Source organism: Catharus ustulatus, chromosome 15, assembly GCF_009819885.2.
Source record: "Catharus ustulatus isolate bCatUst1 chromosome 15, bCatUst1.pri.v2, whole genome shotgun sequence".
NCBI lineage: Eukaryota > Metazoa > Chordata > Aves > Passeriformes > Turdidae > Catharus > Catharus ustulatus.
In genome coordinates this window covers 2,650,630-2,667,407 of record NC_046235.1, presented here as the reverse complement: position 1 = coordinate 2,667,407, position 16,778 = coordinate 2,650,630, and the positions used below count along the sequence as shown (strand labels likewise).

The 16,778-nt window shown below is 56.5% G+C and overlaps 1 protein-coding gene across 2 annotated transcripts; it reads left to right on the top strand.

The window, feature by feature from the left end:
• Positions 1 to 7,168: 7,168 nt before the first annotated feature.
• On the top strand, positions 7,169 to 13,436 carry LOC117003317 (protocadherin-10-like). Of its 2 annotated transcripts, none has more exons than XM_033073175.1 (5): positions 7,169 to 7,797; positions 8,461 to 11,185; positions 12,283 to 12,341; positions 12,446 to 12,534; positions 12,741 to 13,436. In XM_033073175.1, exons 2-5 carry the CDS (start codon positions 8,711 to 8,713, stop codon positions 12,986 to 12,988), a joined length of 2,871 nt encoding a protein of 956 aa, XP_032929066.1. In that variant the 5' UTR covers positions 7,169 to 7,797; positions 8,461 to 8,710; the 3' UTR covers positions 12,989 to 13,436. The 2 variants fall into 2 exon arrangements, with proteins under 2 accessions (XP_032929066.1, XP_032929065.1); XM_033073174.1 differs by having other exon boundaries at positions 7,169 to 7,804.
• Positions 13,437 to 16,778: the final 3,342 nt, after the last annotated feature.

The following is a 16,778-nucleotide window of genomic DNA, read 5'->3' as shown; positions in this document are numbered from 1 at the left end:
CTGCCGTGCTTTCATACACATTAAAAGTTTAGGATGTTTCAGAGAAGATTTAGCAGCAGCCATTTTATTCCAGCCACCAGCTTTGCAGACACCCAGCCCCTCAATGCAGTTGGTGCTGCTGAGAAGGGGGCAGAGGCTGCCCCGCACCCCCCATCTTTACCAGCTTGTGACCTTGGAGGCAGTGACTGCTGTCTTGGTTTTCCCACGGTGTATCCTGATCTTCTTGTCCATCCTGGCACACCCAAGGGGTGAGGTGTGAAATGAGCAGCCCCACAGAAACCTCTCTGGGGTGGTGGTGAGGTTTGCACAGCCTCCTGCCACTGAGCTCTGCCTGTCCCTGCACGACAGTGAGGAAATCCCTCCACAGCGCAGTGCTTTCAATAATGAGATTCCTCTTTGGTGTAAAGCCTGTCATCCCCGAGCCCATCCCGAGGCCACCTGTACCCTGGGGGCCAAAGCCCCAGCCCCAGCTCCCCATGCTGGGGCTGCTGGCGCCGGGGGAGCGCAGCTCTTTGTCTCGGCAGCTTGCTGGGAGCAGTGGTGTGTGCAGCAGCAGATACAAGCTCCTGCTGGATTCCCAGCAGCGGGAGCTGCCTCTAGCCAAGGATGAAAAGCTGGTTTCATGGGAGGAAATAATATTTAGAGAAGAGACAGATAACATTCCCTGTACCAGCCATGTTAACCCTTTACTCCCACCACTGCTTAGTGAGGTGTTAACTTCCAGTGCTGGAGCAGTGCTGCTCCATGACTCCTTGTTAGCATTTGCTGTCTCCATGTTGAATTTAAGGTGCTGGATGTGCCCATATGGGTCAGGACTTGGGGTTTTACTTGGAGAGAGAGAAGATCCCGCTCTGCAGCCCCCTTTCTTCTCTTCACCAGTGAACAAGGCTGGGGTGCTCTGTCCCTACTGGTTCTCATTAGCTCTTCCACATGTTAAAACTGGGATCTGGTGGAGTAAGGAGAGACATTCTGCATGGTTTGCTCATTCAGGCTGGGGTGTTCCTGCCTGCTCTCAATGTGAAAGTGCTTTGAGGTGCCTGGAGCTAGCTTGGTGCTTGTTCCCAGTGCCTGGGCAGAGATGTAAGTTCCTCATGACCTGTGGCTTAGAGCACCTGGAGGAAGGTTGGGGACTGTGCTCAGCTTGAGTTGGCCTCCCTCATCTCCATCCCACTAAACATTGATGGCAGTGTTTGGAGAGAGCTCAGGCATCACAGCAGATTCCAGAAAAAAACATAAATCTGTCTTGCTACCTCCACTTCCTCTCTCCCAGATATCTTCCCTGGCCTCATCCTGGGATGAAGGGTTGAGGCTTCATGGAGAGGCTGAGCATGAATACCCAGCTGCTCTCCTTCCTTTCCTTCCTGGGTACCCTGGAAGGCTTCTGGGCACTTCCTCAACCCTGCCCTCTCCTGCTGATCCACTTTCCCTTCTAGATGAGCAGCAGCAGCATTCCCACCATTCCAGTAAATTACTGGAAGCAGAGACCTGAAGTGATTCTGGAGAAGGGGTCCCAGCCTAGCCTGACCCTGTGTGTTACCCTTTCTGGGCTAGTTGAATCATCCCCTGTGACTTTATTAGCAGAAAGACCTGTTTTTTCAGCCATTTACACCAGTTTTACATCCTGAAAGATTTAAGTGCTTGGCAGGAGCTCCAGTCCTCCCACTGCTCAGGCCACAAGCTACTGCTGCCCCAGTTAGGCAGGCATTCCTGCCATTTGCCAGTGTTAAAGCTAAACAACATCCATAGGCCATCCCCCTAGAAATCCCCCCTCCTGCCTGGCTTTTACCTGCTACAGTGGTGCTGGGAGTCTGTGCCACCAGCCCCTGCTCTGTGGAGGCTCCTGGGTCTCCCATCAGTGATGTGGCACAATCCCACACAGCTCCAGAGCCAGTGTTCCTGTCCCCTCCCAGCTCTGTGGAGACCTTGTGAACTGAGAGCCACCTGGATCAGTCAATGCTTGGCCCAATCTGTATCCTGTCCTGCTTTCCTTGAGTGGGGACAGCCAGGTGTCCTCAAGAGAGAATCTGTGCAAGACAAAGGTTCAGCCACTGATTAGAGCTGAGGTTGCTACAAAAGAGAACAGGAATCACAGGATCCTGGAATTGTTTGGGTAGGAAAGGACCTTGAAGATCAGATGGGCAGGGACAGCTTCTACTAGACCAGGTCACTCCAAGCCCCATCCAACCTGGCCTTGGACATTTCCAGGGATGGAGCAGCCACTGGGCACTGGTTGAGGAAGGGGTGAGAAGCAGAGACAGGGCAAGATGAAGATTTATAGAGGGGAGAATGACTGGGCTAGGAGGTATTTGGAGCCAACTTGGATGCCAACTTTTGCAAAAAGGATCAAGCTGGGAACTGGAGGCACTCACAGTGAAGTGGTGCTTGGCCTGGAGACCTTGGCAAGCTGGGCCATACTCCACACACTCAATTTCTGGGGCTGAGCCAGTTCAGACCACAGATGGGGCCAAGAGGGAACAAACAGGGCAAGAGAGTGTTCCCAACTGGGAGGAAGGAGACAACCCCAGTGCCTCCCCCATCCCTGACAGGTCTGTTGCCACATCCAGGTTGGATGGTTTCTGCTGAGCTCCATGTGGGGCTCCTGAGCACAAGGGAGGTTTTGCTTTGTCGTAAGTCAAGTACAAAACCATCACCAGCCAGAGAACAAACAGCTCCAGGCTGGAGAGAGAGCAGGGAGAGGGAGATGGGGAGGAGCAGGGGGAGCATGGGGACAGGGGCATCCGCAGGAGGTTTTTCAGGGACTTGTGATCTCAGAGCAAATCTCTGCTGTTGGCTGCACACCAGTGGCACCATTTCACCAAGTCATGCGTGCCTCCCCATCGCCAGCTCCGCAGTGCCGAGCGCCTCGGGGGGGTCAGGGCCGCTCTGCGGAGGGCTGCGGGAATATGGTCCCTGCTCGGAGAGCGTGTGATCTGCCAGGCAGCCGGGGAGCCCCGGGGACACTGCCATGCCTTTGTTCCTCCTTCTTTTTCTTTTCCACCTTCAGATTTATTTTTTTTTCCCCTCTGCTTCCAGCTGCGTATGCAGCGCTCCCCCCCGCCTTTCCACCCACAGTTCCTGTCTTGATTTTCCTTCCCCTCTACAAATGTGTTCCTTAGGCTCCTTCTCCTCCCTGCCCAGCTCCCCTCATCAGTGTTGCCTTCCCAAACTTCTTTATTTTTTTTCCCTTCTCCCTGTTTTCCCACAGGCCCGCTTCATTCCTTCCCCTTCCTGCTTCTCTCCCCTTCCCTCCAGCCTCTCGGGCTCCCGTTCACTCACTCTGTCTCCCCTTCTCTGACAGTTTGGGGGAAATCTGTCTGTGTCAACACACAGATTCCATTATTTATTGGCTGAGTTGAGCAGGGTCCTACACTCGTCTGTAATTGTCTCCAGATCAAAGCGGCTGCTGATGGCAGCTTTGCCTTCTCGCAGCAGAACACCACCCCCAGCTTCCAGCTCCCCATCCTCCCGGGGGAGTCGGGTGCGTGTGCGTTGACACCCTCGATGACTGATCTCTCAGACAGAGAGGAAAGAAGTAGGGCTGGTGGGGGAGAGAAGGGAGGCCTGGAGGATCTGCAGAGCTCCCCGGAGGAGATGGGGATGGTGGGGGGTGTCTCAGGGACACAAAGTCCCTGGCACGGGCCAGGGGAGAGGTGGTCCCTATCCTAGGAATGGAGACAGAGAAATAAAGTGACAGAAGGGATAGGGAAGCAGGAAACACCCCCATATCTGTCCAGAACTGGAAGAATTAGAATTTTGGAAATGGGGATAAAGGAGAACATCCTTTTCATGCCTTTCCATTCTGATACCACAAACCTATCCCAGGGATGTGGGACTTCAACAGGAACTGCAGGCACACAGTTTTTGTTTGGGTGTTGATGCATGGGGCTGTGGGGAGAGAAAACATCCACTCCTGCTTCTGCCCCTTGGCCTCCTCACTGTGGTCCCAGCTTCAACATGAGTGGAAGAGCTGCAATGGTTTCTCTGCTGGAGGAAGTGAGATCAATCAGAGCCACACTTCCCAGGCCCATTATTCCCACTTCATTATAATATTCCCAAGTTCCCCAGTGTCTTTTGTTCCACGTGGATGTGTGGACACCAAAAGACATAGACACCACCAAAAGTCCTGACAGCTTGATTCCCTCTCACTGCCCAATACATGAAGCTGTCAGGCTCAAGCCATGGCTCTGCATTCTTTCTGTCTAAAGCATTTCCTCCTGGTAACACCTCCCTGGCCCTACTATCATTTCTCCTCTGGTTGCTTTTTCCATAGAGTTCAGGCAGTTTCACTTACACTTCTCCCTGTCAGGTATTGTTCCAAGCCTTAAATCAGTTTTTTTTTAACCTTTCAGAACTTCATGCACAAGTGTGCATAATATTCCAACACCAGTCACACTGGTGCCTGAGGAGGAGAGATGTCACCTCCTCTTTCACAAAGCTTCTGCTCTTGCCCCAATCATCACACTGTTGCCCACCTTTCTTTCCTGCTCACTGCTCCTTTGTCCTTCCCAGCAGAAAGGAGACATTCCCTCAGGACATTTTAGGGAGATCCTCTGAGAGGATGTCCACAGCAAAATGAGTAATCCCAGCCCTCAGGATAATGGGGACACACCCCTTCTTTTGCTTTGAGTCCCAAGTCTCTTACTTCAAGTGGTGTAAGATACCAGCCTTTGGCATTTTGGGTTTGCAAGAAATTCCCTCCCTCCAGAGCAGGAGGAGAGCCTTGGCTTCCTGAGCTGCCATTGAAGTCTGTGTCCTCCTACAGGGAGGCAGAACTGCCTCCCTCAGAGGCTGAGCAGGACTGGGCCCCATGTCCTGAAAATGCTGAAAAGGAGGTGACAGCTACAGAGGGTCTGCTCAAAGCTGATCCTGTTTCAGTTTTCCATCAGTCCCAGGCAAAGGGACTGGGGGAATTGTCCCTATGTGTGGCTGGCCAAGAGAGCCAGAAGTGAGCCTTGGGTTGGTCACTTCAATGACATCTTCTCACCTACAAACCCCCTGGAACTTCATGAACACATCATGCCTGGTGAAAAGCTCTTCCTGCACCACTGCAGAGGAAGAGGAAGGTGGTAAGCAACTCCAACACCCTGCAGAGTGAAGCCCATGGATAAGGACTTCTAGTGGGAATAGAGTCCTGGTTTCCTTCATCGTTCCATCCACCCCTGGGCATGGTGCCTGGGAAGAGAGGTGGCTCCTGACAAACCTGGGACCTGTGCTCTGGAAGCCTGGGCTCTGTGGGCAGCTCTTTCCCTTGCCTTGGTGACCTACTCACCTCTGCTCAGAGATTGGGACTTCCCAAGTTCACAAGGGATTTTTTCTGTCAGGACAGCTGGAGGACCCTGGGGCATCCCTACTCAGAACTAGATTTGGCAGCATAGGAGGATCTCCAGGATGACAATTCCTGCCCCAGTCTGGTCCCTGGTCCCTCATGCTAAAGATCTTTTCCTTAATAAGAATTTCCTTTCTCCAGCTCATGCCCCTACTTTCTCATCCCATCCCTCCCTTAAAGGAGATGGGCATGTGCATCTTGCTTCCCAGCACACAAGGGCAGGCAGAGTGCCCACCAGCCCTGATAAACAGGGCCACCATCCCCTTCAGGGCATGGGTTTTCCTCCCAAGGGAAGGCAGGGAACCAAAGCTTTGGAGCGGAAGGAGCACTGATCAGGACATCCTGCTGCAGAGAGCATTGTGGCTTCCCAAAATCCCCAGCACCCGACCCTAGAGAAGCAACCCCAGAGTGACTTCCCAGCTGCAGGGGCAGGGCTGCTCTCATTCCCACCAGGAGATCCCCCTCCTTCCACTGTGTTTGCCCTCTTGGGCACCACAAACTGTAGCTGCTCCCGCTTGGAGCGAGGAGGGAGCAGTGAAGCCACATGCACGGCTGGGCAGACGGGCGCCCTGGGGAGCTGGGGGAAGGGCTGTGTGGTCTGGCAGGGACAGCGTTTCTTGCAGCCCCTTCTGCTGCCCCAGAACGCAGCAGGCAGGAAAATGGACTGACAGTGGTGGCTGGGGAAGGTTTAGTGCCCACAGGCAGCTGAATGTTGGTCCCCCCCACCCCGGTTCTTTGCTCTCTGCGTGACTTTTCCAAGGCAGCTCAACCTGCGGCATCTCCTGCTGCATCCCACCCTGATCTCTCCGGCTGGCCTTGCCAAGGCACATCAGTGCTGACCTGCGGCAACTGGCCACCCGCCTGCCTGTGCCAAGACATCTCAGAGAGACATGCCCCCTTCTAGCTTCCAGCATTTTCCAAAAACAAGCTCCTAGCTGCATCCTGATTCCCTACCCTGAGAGAACAGGGCTGGCAGCTGAACACTCTTTTGCACCACAAGAGGGGTCTTAAAATCTACAGGGTATGAAGTGAGGTGTTAGTGGTGCACATCCCCCCATCCTGCTGCTCACCCTCCTCTGCTATGTTCCCCCCCAAAAAGGCTTTTCTTTGGATTCCTCACCCCTCTGCAGCACCCCCATCCTGAACCATTTCTTTCAGGGAAGGGATCCTTGGAACAAGTCTGTTCTTCCCAACCCCTCCCACCCCCCCACACCCCGTTTGACCTTGGTCCCCTGGAATCGTGGAGTCTGGGAGGGGAGCTAGAAGAGGCTACAGGGTCTGGGGAGATGAGGGACAGGAACGGGTTGGGACTATTCTGTGATCTCCCTTAGCGGGGAGGGAAGCATGACACGGTTCCCCCCTGAAGGAAGCAGCGATCAAGATGTGCGGGGATGGGGGCTGCATTACGAAGCAGAGCTGAAGAAGGGCGGGAGTCGGGGGGGGCTCGGATCCTGCCGGTGCACCTGGGGGAGCAGGAGGTGGTGGTGAATATTTTACTCTAAATCAAACAATAGGACCAGAGCCGCTCCAATGATTTTGCAGAATGCGTTTGGTCGGAGACGGGGGAAGGACTGGAGAGAATGAAATAGGACCCCCGAAAATTTCTGAGTCCCGTCTCACCCCCACCCTCAATCCCCCTGTGGCCTGAGCATCGCTCCAGGGGGCTCCCGGAGGAGCGCGACCCGCTCCATCCCACCTTCGGAGTCCCAGCCCCGGGAGGGCTGGGCGGTGATGGAAGGAGAGGGGGGCGGGCAGGGGGACGCAAATCGGGGATTGGAGGGGGATTAGAAAGAAACATATCTGGGCGGGGGTGGCAACGACGCCGCCAGGGGTGGTCTTGGCGTGGGAGATGGCGCGGGGGACTCGCTGGCAGTGACCGGCGCTGCCGATGCAGGCTGGGCTTCACTTACCGGGAGCTGTCCCGATCCCACCCGTGAGCGGCCCGAGCCCCAGGCGCTCCCCTCCTTCCACCTGCCCGCCCCTGCCTGCCCTCCTCCCCGACCGCCGACCCCACGAGCGCGGCACGTCCCGCGTGGGTTTCGCTGCACTCCCAGGCACCAAATCCTTTTCCCAGCCCGACAAACCCCTCCAGCTCCGCCGCCTCCTGCCTCCTCCGGTCTCCCGGTCGGCTCTGGATCCTGCTTCCCACTCGGGTCCCCGTGGGGAAGCAAGGTGGGGGGAGCGTTGGGGCCGGCGGTTCCCTTCCCAACGGGGACCGGTAAGCAGAGACAAAGGCGGTGAAATATCAGTGACCGGCTAAAGCGGCTCCGAGCCCCTTCGAGCCTTTAACTAGATCGTTAGGGGATTATCCGCACCCTGAGCAGCCGCGGGGCGGGGGCAGCGGCCGCCCCGTCCCGTTACCGAGCGCCCCGGGGGACGGCGACGGTGGGAGGCGACTCACGGAGCTGCCCGGGCGCGGCGGCGGCTGGAGACGGGTCTGCGGGGAGAACGGATCGGCCAGCGGAGGGACCGTGAGCGGTACCGGGGCTGGGAGGGGAAGGGGGGCGCAGGGGCCGGCGTCTGTCGCGCTTTGGGTGCCGGCGGGGGATCCGCAGCTCGCTCTGCTCCCGCCTCCCCCTCGCCTTCCGCGGGGGGCCGAAAGTTTGTGCCCGCGGTGGGGGCACCGCTGGGGGTGTGGGGAGGCAGATCCCGGGGTATCTGGGCAGGATCGCGCTCCGAGAGCCCGAGGGGGCTGACACTGGGGTGCCCGGTGGGGGAGCGGGATTTGGGACGCGGAGCTGTGGGCAAAAGCGGGGTGTCGGGGGTGGGAAGGAGGCAGGGAAAGAAGGGGGGGGGGGGGGGTCTCTGTGCCTCCGCGCTGATGGGCTCAGCTTTATCCAGGGCTGTAATCCCCTTGCTCCTGTAATTAAAAACTCCGCATTACAAGGAAAACGGTGTGCAGGGAAATGTAATCAAGTCTGGAGGGGCTTAACCATCTGGTAAAGGTTAGGACCGGCACGGCGGGGGACGCGGCCGGGGGATTTGGCAGCAGCCGCGATCTGGGCTCCTCTTAATCTACCGCGGGGACGAACGCAGCATCTGTGGGGTAATACCGGTGCCCCGGGCAGCGATCGGTCTCGCTGGAGCTCCCACCGCCGTTAACGGGATCTGCCCAAAGGTGGTCTCCTCCCCAGGTGCGTCCGGCTCCGGTAAACAGATTCTGCTGAGTCCCCGGGACCCGGATTGCAGCCCCTTGCGGGGGCCAGCAAAGAAAGGGTTAAGCGACTGCCGGTGGCCGCGGTTCGGCCCCGTAGCTCCGGGCAAGGCCCTCCTCCGCCGCCCCCGGGAGCCCTAAACTCTTTGAAAGTGCAAGAGGCAAGCGAAGGCGAGGGAGGAGGCGGGGGCGCGGGTGCGACTCCTCGTCCCCGGGATTGCCGCGGGGCCATGGGGGCCGGGGCAGGCTCCGGGCGGGGGCAGCTCTTCCTCCGCACCCTCCTCTTCCTCCTGTTGGCCGAGCCCCCGGCGCGGGGGCAGCTGCGCTACGCCGTGCCGGAGGAGCTGGAGCACGGAGCCTTCGTGGCCAACCTGGGTGAGGACCTGGGACTGGATGTGTCCACCCTGTCAGCGCGGAGATTCCGCATCGTGTCACGGGCCGGGGCCAGGCAGCACCTGGAGGTGAACCTGGAGAACGGGATCCTCTTTGTAAACGAGCGGATTGACCGGGAGGAGGTGTGCGAGGCCGGGGGGACCTGCCTGCTCCACCTGCAGCTCCTCGTCGAGAGCCCTCTGGAGCTCTACCGTGTCGAGGTGGAGGTGCTGGACATCAACGACCACGCACCCACCTTCCCTTGGCAAGAATACGTGCTGGAGGTGGCCGAGTCTGCAGTGCTGGGCGCCCGCTTCCCACTGGAGAGCGCCCAGGATCCTGACGTGGGGACCAATTCTGTGCACACCTACCGCCTCAGCCCCAATGGCTTCTTCTCACTCGAGGTGCAGACACGCAGCGATGCCAGCAAATTTGCAGAGCTGGTGCTGGAGCGTGCCCTCGACCGTGAGCAGCAACGCGTGCACCGGGTGCTGCTCACCGCTCTCGACGGCGGCGTCCCCGAGCGCTCGGGCACAGCGCACATCCTCGTCACGGTGCTGGACGCCAACGACAACGTGCCTGCCTTCGACCAGCCCTCCTATGGTGTGAGCCTTCCTGAGGATGCTCCTGCTGGCACTCTGGTCATCCAGCTCAATGCCACTGACCTGGATGAGGGCCCCAACGGGGAGATTGAGTACTCCTTCAGTGGGCACGCACCGCCTCGTGTCCGAGAGCTCTTCCACATAGAGCCCCGCAGCGGGCAGGTGCTGCTGAAGGGCCGCCTGGACTACGAGCGGGCCAGCACCCATGAGCTCTATGTACAAGCCAAGGACCGCGGGCCCTCAGCTGTGGCTGTGCACTGCAGGGTGCTTGTGCACCTCCTTGATGTCAATGACAATGCGCCAGAGGTGACGCTCACCTCTGTGTCCACACCCGTGCTGGAGGATGCCCCGCCAGGCACTGTGATCGCTGTCATCAGCGTTCTGGACCGGGACTCTGGGGACAACGGGCGTGTGAGCTGTGAGGTTAGCCCCAATGTGCCATTCGAGCTCCGCTCCTCCTTCCGGAACTACTACACGCTGGTCACCACGCAAGCGCTGGACCGGGAGGTCGTGCCTGAGTACAATGTCAGCATCACGGCGCGGGACATGGGCTCGCCTGCCCTGCTGACCCGCAGCACCCTCACCATCCCCGTGTCTGACGTGAACGACAACGCTCCGCGCTTCCTCCAGCCCTCCTACAGCGTCTATGTGATGGAGAACAACGCACCGGGTGCCTCCATCTGCTCCGTCAGTGCGTTAGACCCTGACTGCCAGCAAAATGCCTACCTGTCCTATTCCATTGCCGATGGGCACATCCACGGCATGCCCGTGGGCACCTACGTGTCCATCAACTCAGACAGCGGGCACATGTACGCGCTGCGCTCCCTCGACTATGAGCAGATCCGCAGCTTCCAGATCCAGGTGCAAGCACAGGACGCGGGGTTTCCCCCGCTCAGTGCCAACGTCACCGTCCACATCTTTGTGTTGGACCAGAATGACAACGCCCCCGTCATCGTTTCCCCCATGCCACGCAACGGCTCCGTCGCCACCGAGCTGGTGCCGCGATCGGCCAGGCCTGGCTACCTCGTGGGCACGGTGTCGGCGGTGGACGCGGATGCGGGGCTGAACTCTCGCCTCTCCTACCAGCTCCTCCAGGCCACTGACTTCACCCTCTTCAGCGTGGCGCCCGACACGGGCGAGCTGCGCACCCTGCGGTCCTTTCTGGAGCAGGACGCGAGCCGGCAGCAGCTGGTGGTGCAGGTGCGGGATGGAGGGCAGCCAGCCCTCTCTGCCACCGTGTCCCTCCTGCTTTCGGTGGTGGAGACCATGCCCCAGACTCTCTCTGACTTCAGCGAGTTCAGCCTCCCTCCAGAGGTCTCCTCATCTTCCCCACTCACCCTCTATCTCCTCGTCTCCCTGGGCTCCATCTCCTTCACCTTCCTCCTCGCCATCCTCATCCTCACAGCCATTCGCTGCCGCGGAGAGCGGCGCTCCCGCCAAGGGAACAGCTGCTCGCCACCTCGCTGCCACTGCTGTCCCGGGTCCAGACCCTCCTCTGACGGCCTGAAGACTTCCAACCTGACGGCACAGCCCCCTGCAGGGACCGCGGCTGCCACCTGCCTTGATGTGCCTGCGGGCGGCCCCCCAGGCTACTGCTACAAGGTCTGCCTCGGTCCTGAGTCTGCTCAGAGCGACTTCATGTTCCTCAAACCCTGCAGTCCCCCACGGAACAACGAGAAGGATCCCGGGAAGAGATCCCGACCAGACCAGCATCTCCAGGTCTCCAAAGAGGTAATATAAAGCCCAGCACTCCGCAGGTCCCCCCAGCCCCCTCCCTCAGCCTCTGCCACGAGGGAAACCAGGCACGGCTTCTGGCAGGGAATAACCGGAGCCTTTGATCAGTGCGGGAATTAGGAGCCGTCAGGCAGCGGGATCTCCACCGAGCTTCCCGACGGGTCTAATTACCGGGGGAGCGCCAGGCTCGGCTGAGGCGAGAGGAAATCCCTTCTCACCGTCTTTTGTACCCATTAGAGGCAGCAGAGATGCTCCAGTGCCCTGGGGCGGTGGGATGGTGAGGGTGGCTTCTCCTTCGCGTGGGTAAGGAATTCACACCGGGACAGCCTGAGCATCGCTGCTGCTCTGCTTGCCCTGTGCTGGCCGCAGTGTCCCGGGCCTGGCTGCTGTTCTGCAGCAGGCTGTGCCAGCAGGCAGGGAGTGGGGTCTTCGGGGCAGGATTTTGATGTCAACATTTGTTAGGTATTGAAGTGAGGAATGTCTAATTTTCCCAATGAAAGACTCTCCAAAACACGATTACAAGGATGGAGAGTGATGAGGCGTCTAATCCACTTACATTTGATTTTTAATAAACCAGCCCTTCCCTTCTCTCTGCCAAGAGAGTCTCTCCACGTGTCTCCTTGCACCCCGGACTCTCTTCCCTGACACTTCATTAGATTTTCCTGCAGTTTTTGCAACCCTCCTGGGACATTGAGCATGCAGCCAATTTCTGCATCTCTCATCAATTGGCCTCTCAGACCTGGGCTAAGTAAACACTGCACATGCAAAACAGGCTTTTGAAAATTAACAGGAATAGGAAAACCACCTGTCTCTCCCCAGAATGACAGGCTGAAAACTCCCAGAGGCAGAAGACAAGCCCAAAACCACCCCAATAGAAGGGAACTACTGATTCAATACTCTCTCAGTTTCCCCAAACCAGGATTTTTTTCTGCTGCTTGCTTCTCCGTAAAGGGCCCAGGGAAAGTGGAGATGTGGTGCTGCATCCCTGCCTGCTGCAGCCTTGTGCTGGCAGGGCTGGGTTTTTGACAAAGGGTCCCAGGGCTGATGGACAGAGGGTCCCAGTAACCAGCCTTGTTCTTCCCTGTGTTTTCCAGGCCAAGCAGCCCAACACTGACTGGCTGCCCCCAAGCACACAGAGAGCTGCCCTGAAAAGGTACAGAATCCAGCACTGGGGGAAGAGAGGAAGCAGGTGGAAAGGGGATATGGGAATGGGGAGGTTATATCCCACACAGCTTTGATCCAGCCTCTTCTCTTTAGCTCCCAGAGCCTGGAAGATGTGGGGGAAATCCGTAGAGCCCTTCAGAAGGAACATGAGAGGCTGTGCACACTGGTGACCCCTGTCTCTGGTTAGTATTGGGATACTGGGGCTGGGAAGACCCTCTGGTCACTTTTGGAGATGCAGTGGGGGGCATCACATCCCTGTCCCTAGCAGTGGTGAAGTTTTGTGGGTGGAAGGGGTGTCCAGGCACCAGGATGGAGGTTGGTGACACAGGACTTGCATCCTGGGATGTGGATGTGACCCGAGCCAATCTTATGCTCATCTTTTCTCCAGAGTTTCAGAAGGCTTCAGCAGGTCCCAACAGCATCTGGACACCCCAGTACAGCCCCTTGTACCCAGCCCTGGATTATCAGCACAACGTTTACATCCCAGGCACCCCCACTCTGCTTTCCAGCAAGGATGGACCTCTCTTCCCAGGCCGGGAGAACAAAAACAGCTTCTCCACCTTTGGCAAGAGGAAGAAGATGACAACTTACTGTGACATGCATGACAGTGTGGTTATCAACAACGACCTGAAATAGCCTGGATGGCTCTATCCTTGGAATCTTCTGCATTATTTCAGCTGCCAGGTCCACCCACAGCACACACCTCCATGTATGGACCACTCAAGATTTTTGGCATTGTTGGGAGAGTGGCTCAACAGAGCACGTGGGAAGAATTTAAGGAGGAAGAGACTGAAAATTACAGGGATTGGGGGGTGGTGGAGAGGGGAATTTCTCCCATCTCATCTTGCAGAGCTGTATTGGCAGCAGGTGCTGTTTGAGGTCCATATGACCAGATTTAAGCAAATCTGCCTTGAGTTTGTCCATTCCCATGTCCCCTTAGGGACCATTCATCTCTGTAAACATTGTCACTTCTTTGTCTTGTCTGGCTGTGTGAATGTACTGAGCTGCATGCCTGTATCTCTGTCCCATGGAAAGCTGTGCAGACCAAGCCTGGCTCAACCAAGCCTGACCTTACACACTGGGACAGTGATCGCTGTCCCCGAGATCCAGCAGGATGTGTTGCATGTCTAGAGCAGCAATTGGTGTCTGTCTTCTCTGGGAAGTGAGTGCAAAACCCAGCTCATGAGTGCTTCTCTTCAAACCCTGACCCAACATTTGCAGGGCTGGACATAGCCCAGGTCCAGGGCAGAGACAGCCTTTGTTCCAGGAACAGCATGTGCACATACAGGCTGGATGGCCAGAACTGCTAGCTTAAGCACCTGAGAGATGCACAAGGTGAGGCCCTGCTGGGTAGCTCTCTAGCCCAAGGCAACATCATCTGAAAGAAAAACAGTTTCCAACCATTGGAGTGACCCCAGCACAGGTGACACTCTCTTCCCTCCAGCCCCTGCCCTCACTCAGATCTCTGTTTTCCCCAAGTCCTGAATGCCTGGAGGAACCCCTGCACTGACTGGTGCACTGGGGGCCCCACCTGCACAGGACAAACATCTCCAAATGTGCCCTTTTTCTCTTTGAGAACTTTTAGCTGGCGTTCAGGAGCCCCCAAGGGCAGGACTCCAGTCCCAGAACAGTCTCTCCCCTACCTTGTGCACCCTGCACCTGTCCACCAGTCTGTCTGTCAGCATTGCCAATTGCTCTGGTCATGGGACAGTTCATTTTGAATCCATCTGTGCAGAACATGACAGCTCTTTCTAAACAGAGTTTGTTTCACTATGTCTGATTTGTACCAATAAATTGTATTTTAATAGCTCACCCTGGCTCCTGGCTGTCCCCAAGTTGCACCCAACAGCAGGGATTGCTGCACAGCTCTTGGAGCTGTACTCCCAGCTCCAGAAAATGTGTCTGTCCTTCTGAGTTCTGGAGCAGAGAGCTGCTTTTATGCAGAGAACTCATTTTATTCACTTCACCTGCAGTCTGGGGGCTTAAGGTCCCCTTCCCTCCTTCTCTGGACTCAGGAGCAATTTGGGGTGATGTCCAGAGGGAGCTGGAGATGTCACACAGCTCCTTGCTCCATGCTCCAACTCGGGCAGAGGGGAATTTGCACCGTGGTGTGGGCATCCACAAGCTGCTGGGGAGAGGGGCTGGGTGTGGCACTAATGGCAGAACAACTCGTGGTTTTTAGGGTGCTTTCTGTGGTTAATTTACCCTTTTCCCTGGATAGGCAACCAGCAGTTTGCCTCAGGAGCCAGAGATAACCTGGGTCTGTGCCAGGTGTAAGGACCAGCTCCCTGGGCATAGGCAAGCCTGGATTTGTTGGCTTGTTGTGGGAAGCACTTGGCTTTCAGATGAAGCCCTGAGGTGGCCAGGCTGTGCTTGTCCTTCTCATACCCTGAACTTGCTTGGTGGCTGGCGTGGGGAGGCTGCAATGCGGCTTTTGGGATTAACCCAGAAAAGTCCTTGTCTGCAAGTGGGCAATGTGCTCTTGAGTGGAAGCAGGGGACAGAGAGCCCTCAAAGGGGCCTCGTGGGAGTCAGGGGCCCGGGAGGACAGTGCTTGGGACATGAAAGGGACCTGGCTGCTTCTGGTGACTTCAGTCCCAGCTCACATCTGCCTGACTGCGGGTAGATGAAATATTCCCTGTCCCAATTAGACGGTAGGAGGAAGGATTTTATGCTGCCAAGTGCATTCTTCAAGGGTCTCCAGAGAGTGTTAAGGGTAAAAAAGAACCCCAAACAGCTACTGCCTGAGACCTCTGTACAGCATTAGCCTGTTCCACTGCTTCACAAGAACAAGGGAATTATGTAAAGTGATACAATAAGATTAATAACAGCCTGAAGAAGTAATAAAAGCATCAAATGGACCTGGCTCCCTGCAGGGCAGCCAGCATCTCCCCCTCATGGATTAACTCTGGCAGCATCCTCCCTGCATTTTTAGGTGGTGCTGGTCAGCACTGGGAGAGGACTGCAGCCCCTCTGCAGAGAGCTCGTGGGGGCTCAGCTGAGCCCCTTGCAGGAGGGCTGAGCTGCTCCCTGTGCTCCACTCACACAGCAAAAGCCCTCAGCACACCCTGTGCTTCATGGCATCCAAGAGCTGAACGAAAACATAAAAGTGGTGTTTTCTGTCTCATTCCCAGGTGTGGCTTCCCAAAGGAAAATTGGTCTCAAAGTTGACACCCCAAAAAACACAGGCATTTGACAGAGACATTTTGCATCTCTGTCTCCAGAAAATCACAGGGTTGAGCAAACAAGGGGACAGTTTTGCTGCCTCCCTGTCACTCTCCAGTGTATTCCCTTGTCATTCTTTAATCCCTACTACCAAGGCTCACTGATGCCCACTGAATTGTCTCCATGTTCTCTCCATTACCCCGACCATCAGCCCATGGGATGAGATACATACACACACACACACACACATCTGTGTTTCTTGCTGACCCCCAGGTTGGCCTGTTCACTTCAGGCATCTTCCAAAAGGGATTTGAGCAACACAGCACTCAGCCCACAAGACCCCACATTCCCCCAGTATCTGCTTTTGCCCAGTTGAAGGAAAACCTGCACAGACAAGAGCTCACTTTAAATCTTTCATTTCAATCACCATATTGATAAAAAGGACAATAAAAGGGGACTTGCTTTAGGGGAGAGAGGACTTGCATAAATCTAATTCAACCACATTACTATCCCTCTTCAAAGGGCACGTCTGGTCAGAATCGTCCATCTAATAGATGAGATCTCCTTTGAAGATCTCCCACAGGGACAGGATCTCATTAAAAATGCAAGGTCTTTGCCCTACAACTAGTTATTTTTACAACTCTCCCTGTGCTAACACTCCTGCACAGCCGATGAGCATTAGCTGGTTTCTGTAGCCTGGTAATGCACTGGGCATGAGAGCTCCTTTGGAGATCTGCTCAGCAGAAACTCTCTGGATGCCCCTCTCACATGTTCCAGCTCTCTCAGAGATCCAGAGGCAAATTTGGCTTTCAGGGACCTGCCAGCCAGCTTGAGATTTGCTTCTAGGACAGTGGGAAAGCTGCCATGTGGTGCAGTTGGCTGCAGAATGCTCCAGGCCATGCGAGGCAGGCACACAGAGCTTCTGGGCACCAGCACAAACAGGGGGCTGTGCTCCTGCTGCCGCTGAATAGACTGCTCAGACAGAAACATCACTTGTATCTCTGTAACCACTCGAAAATGTATCCCAGAGAGACAAAACGGATCCAGAGGCAGGGAGAAAAGAGGCCAGAGGGAAAGACCCAGAGGGGCTGATGCTCAGTTCCACTCCCGTCTGCCAGGCACAGAATCAAGAAGCAGCCAGCAAACTCCCCAGCAAGCCTCAGCATGGACACAGCACCCTACACAGCTGGGTCAGGCTGGTACAGCCACGGGTACAGGAGGGTCTGAGCTCCCAGAGGGCAGGACAGAGCCAAAATCCATGA

Coding starts and splice junctions, on each gene's coding strand:
- LOC117003317 (XM_033073175.1), top strand. CDS start 8,711: ATGGGGGCCGGGGCAGGCTCCGGGCGGGGGCAGCTCTTCCTCCGCACC. Junction 12,342..12,445: donor CAGAGAGCTGCCCTGAAAAG/GTACAGAATCCA, acceptor TCTTCTCTTTAG/CTCCCAGAGCCTGGAAGATG. Junction 12,535..12,740: donor ACTGGTGACCCCTGTCTCTG/GTTAGTATTGGG, acceptor TCTTTTCTCCAG/AGTTTCAGAAGGCTTCAGCA.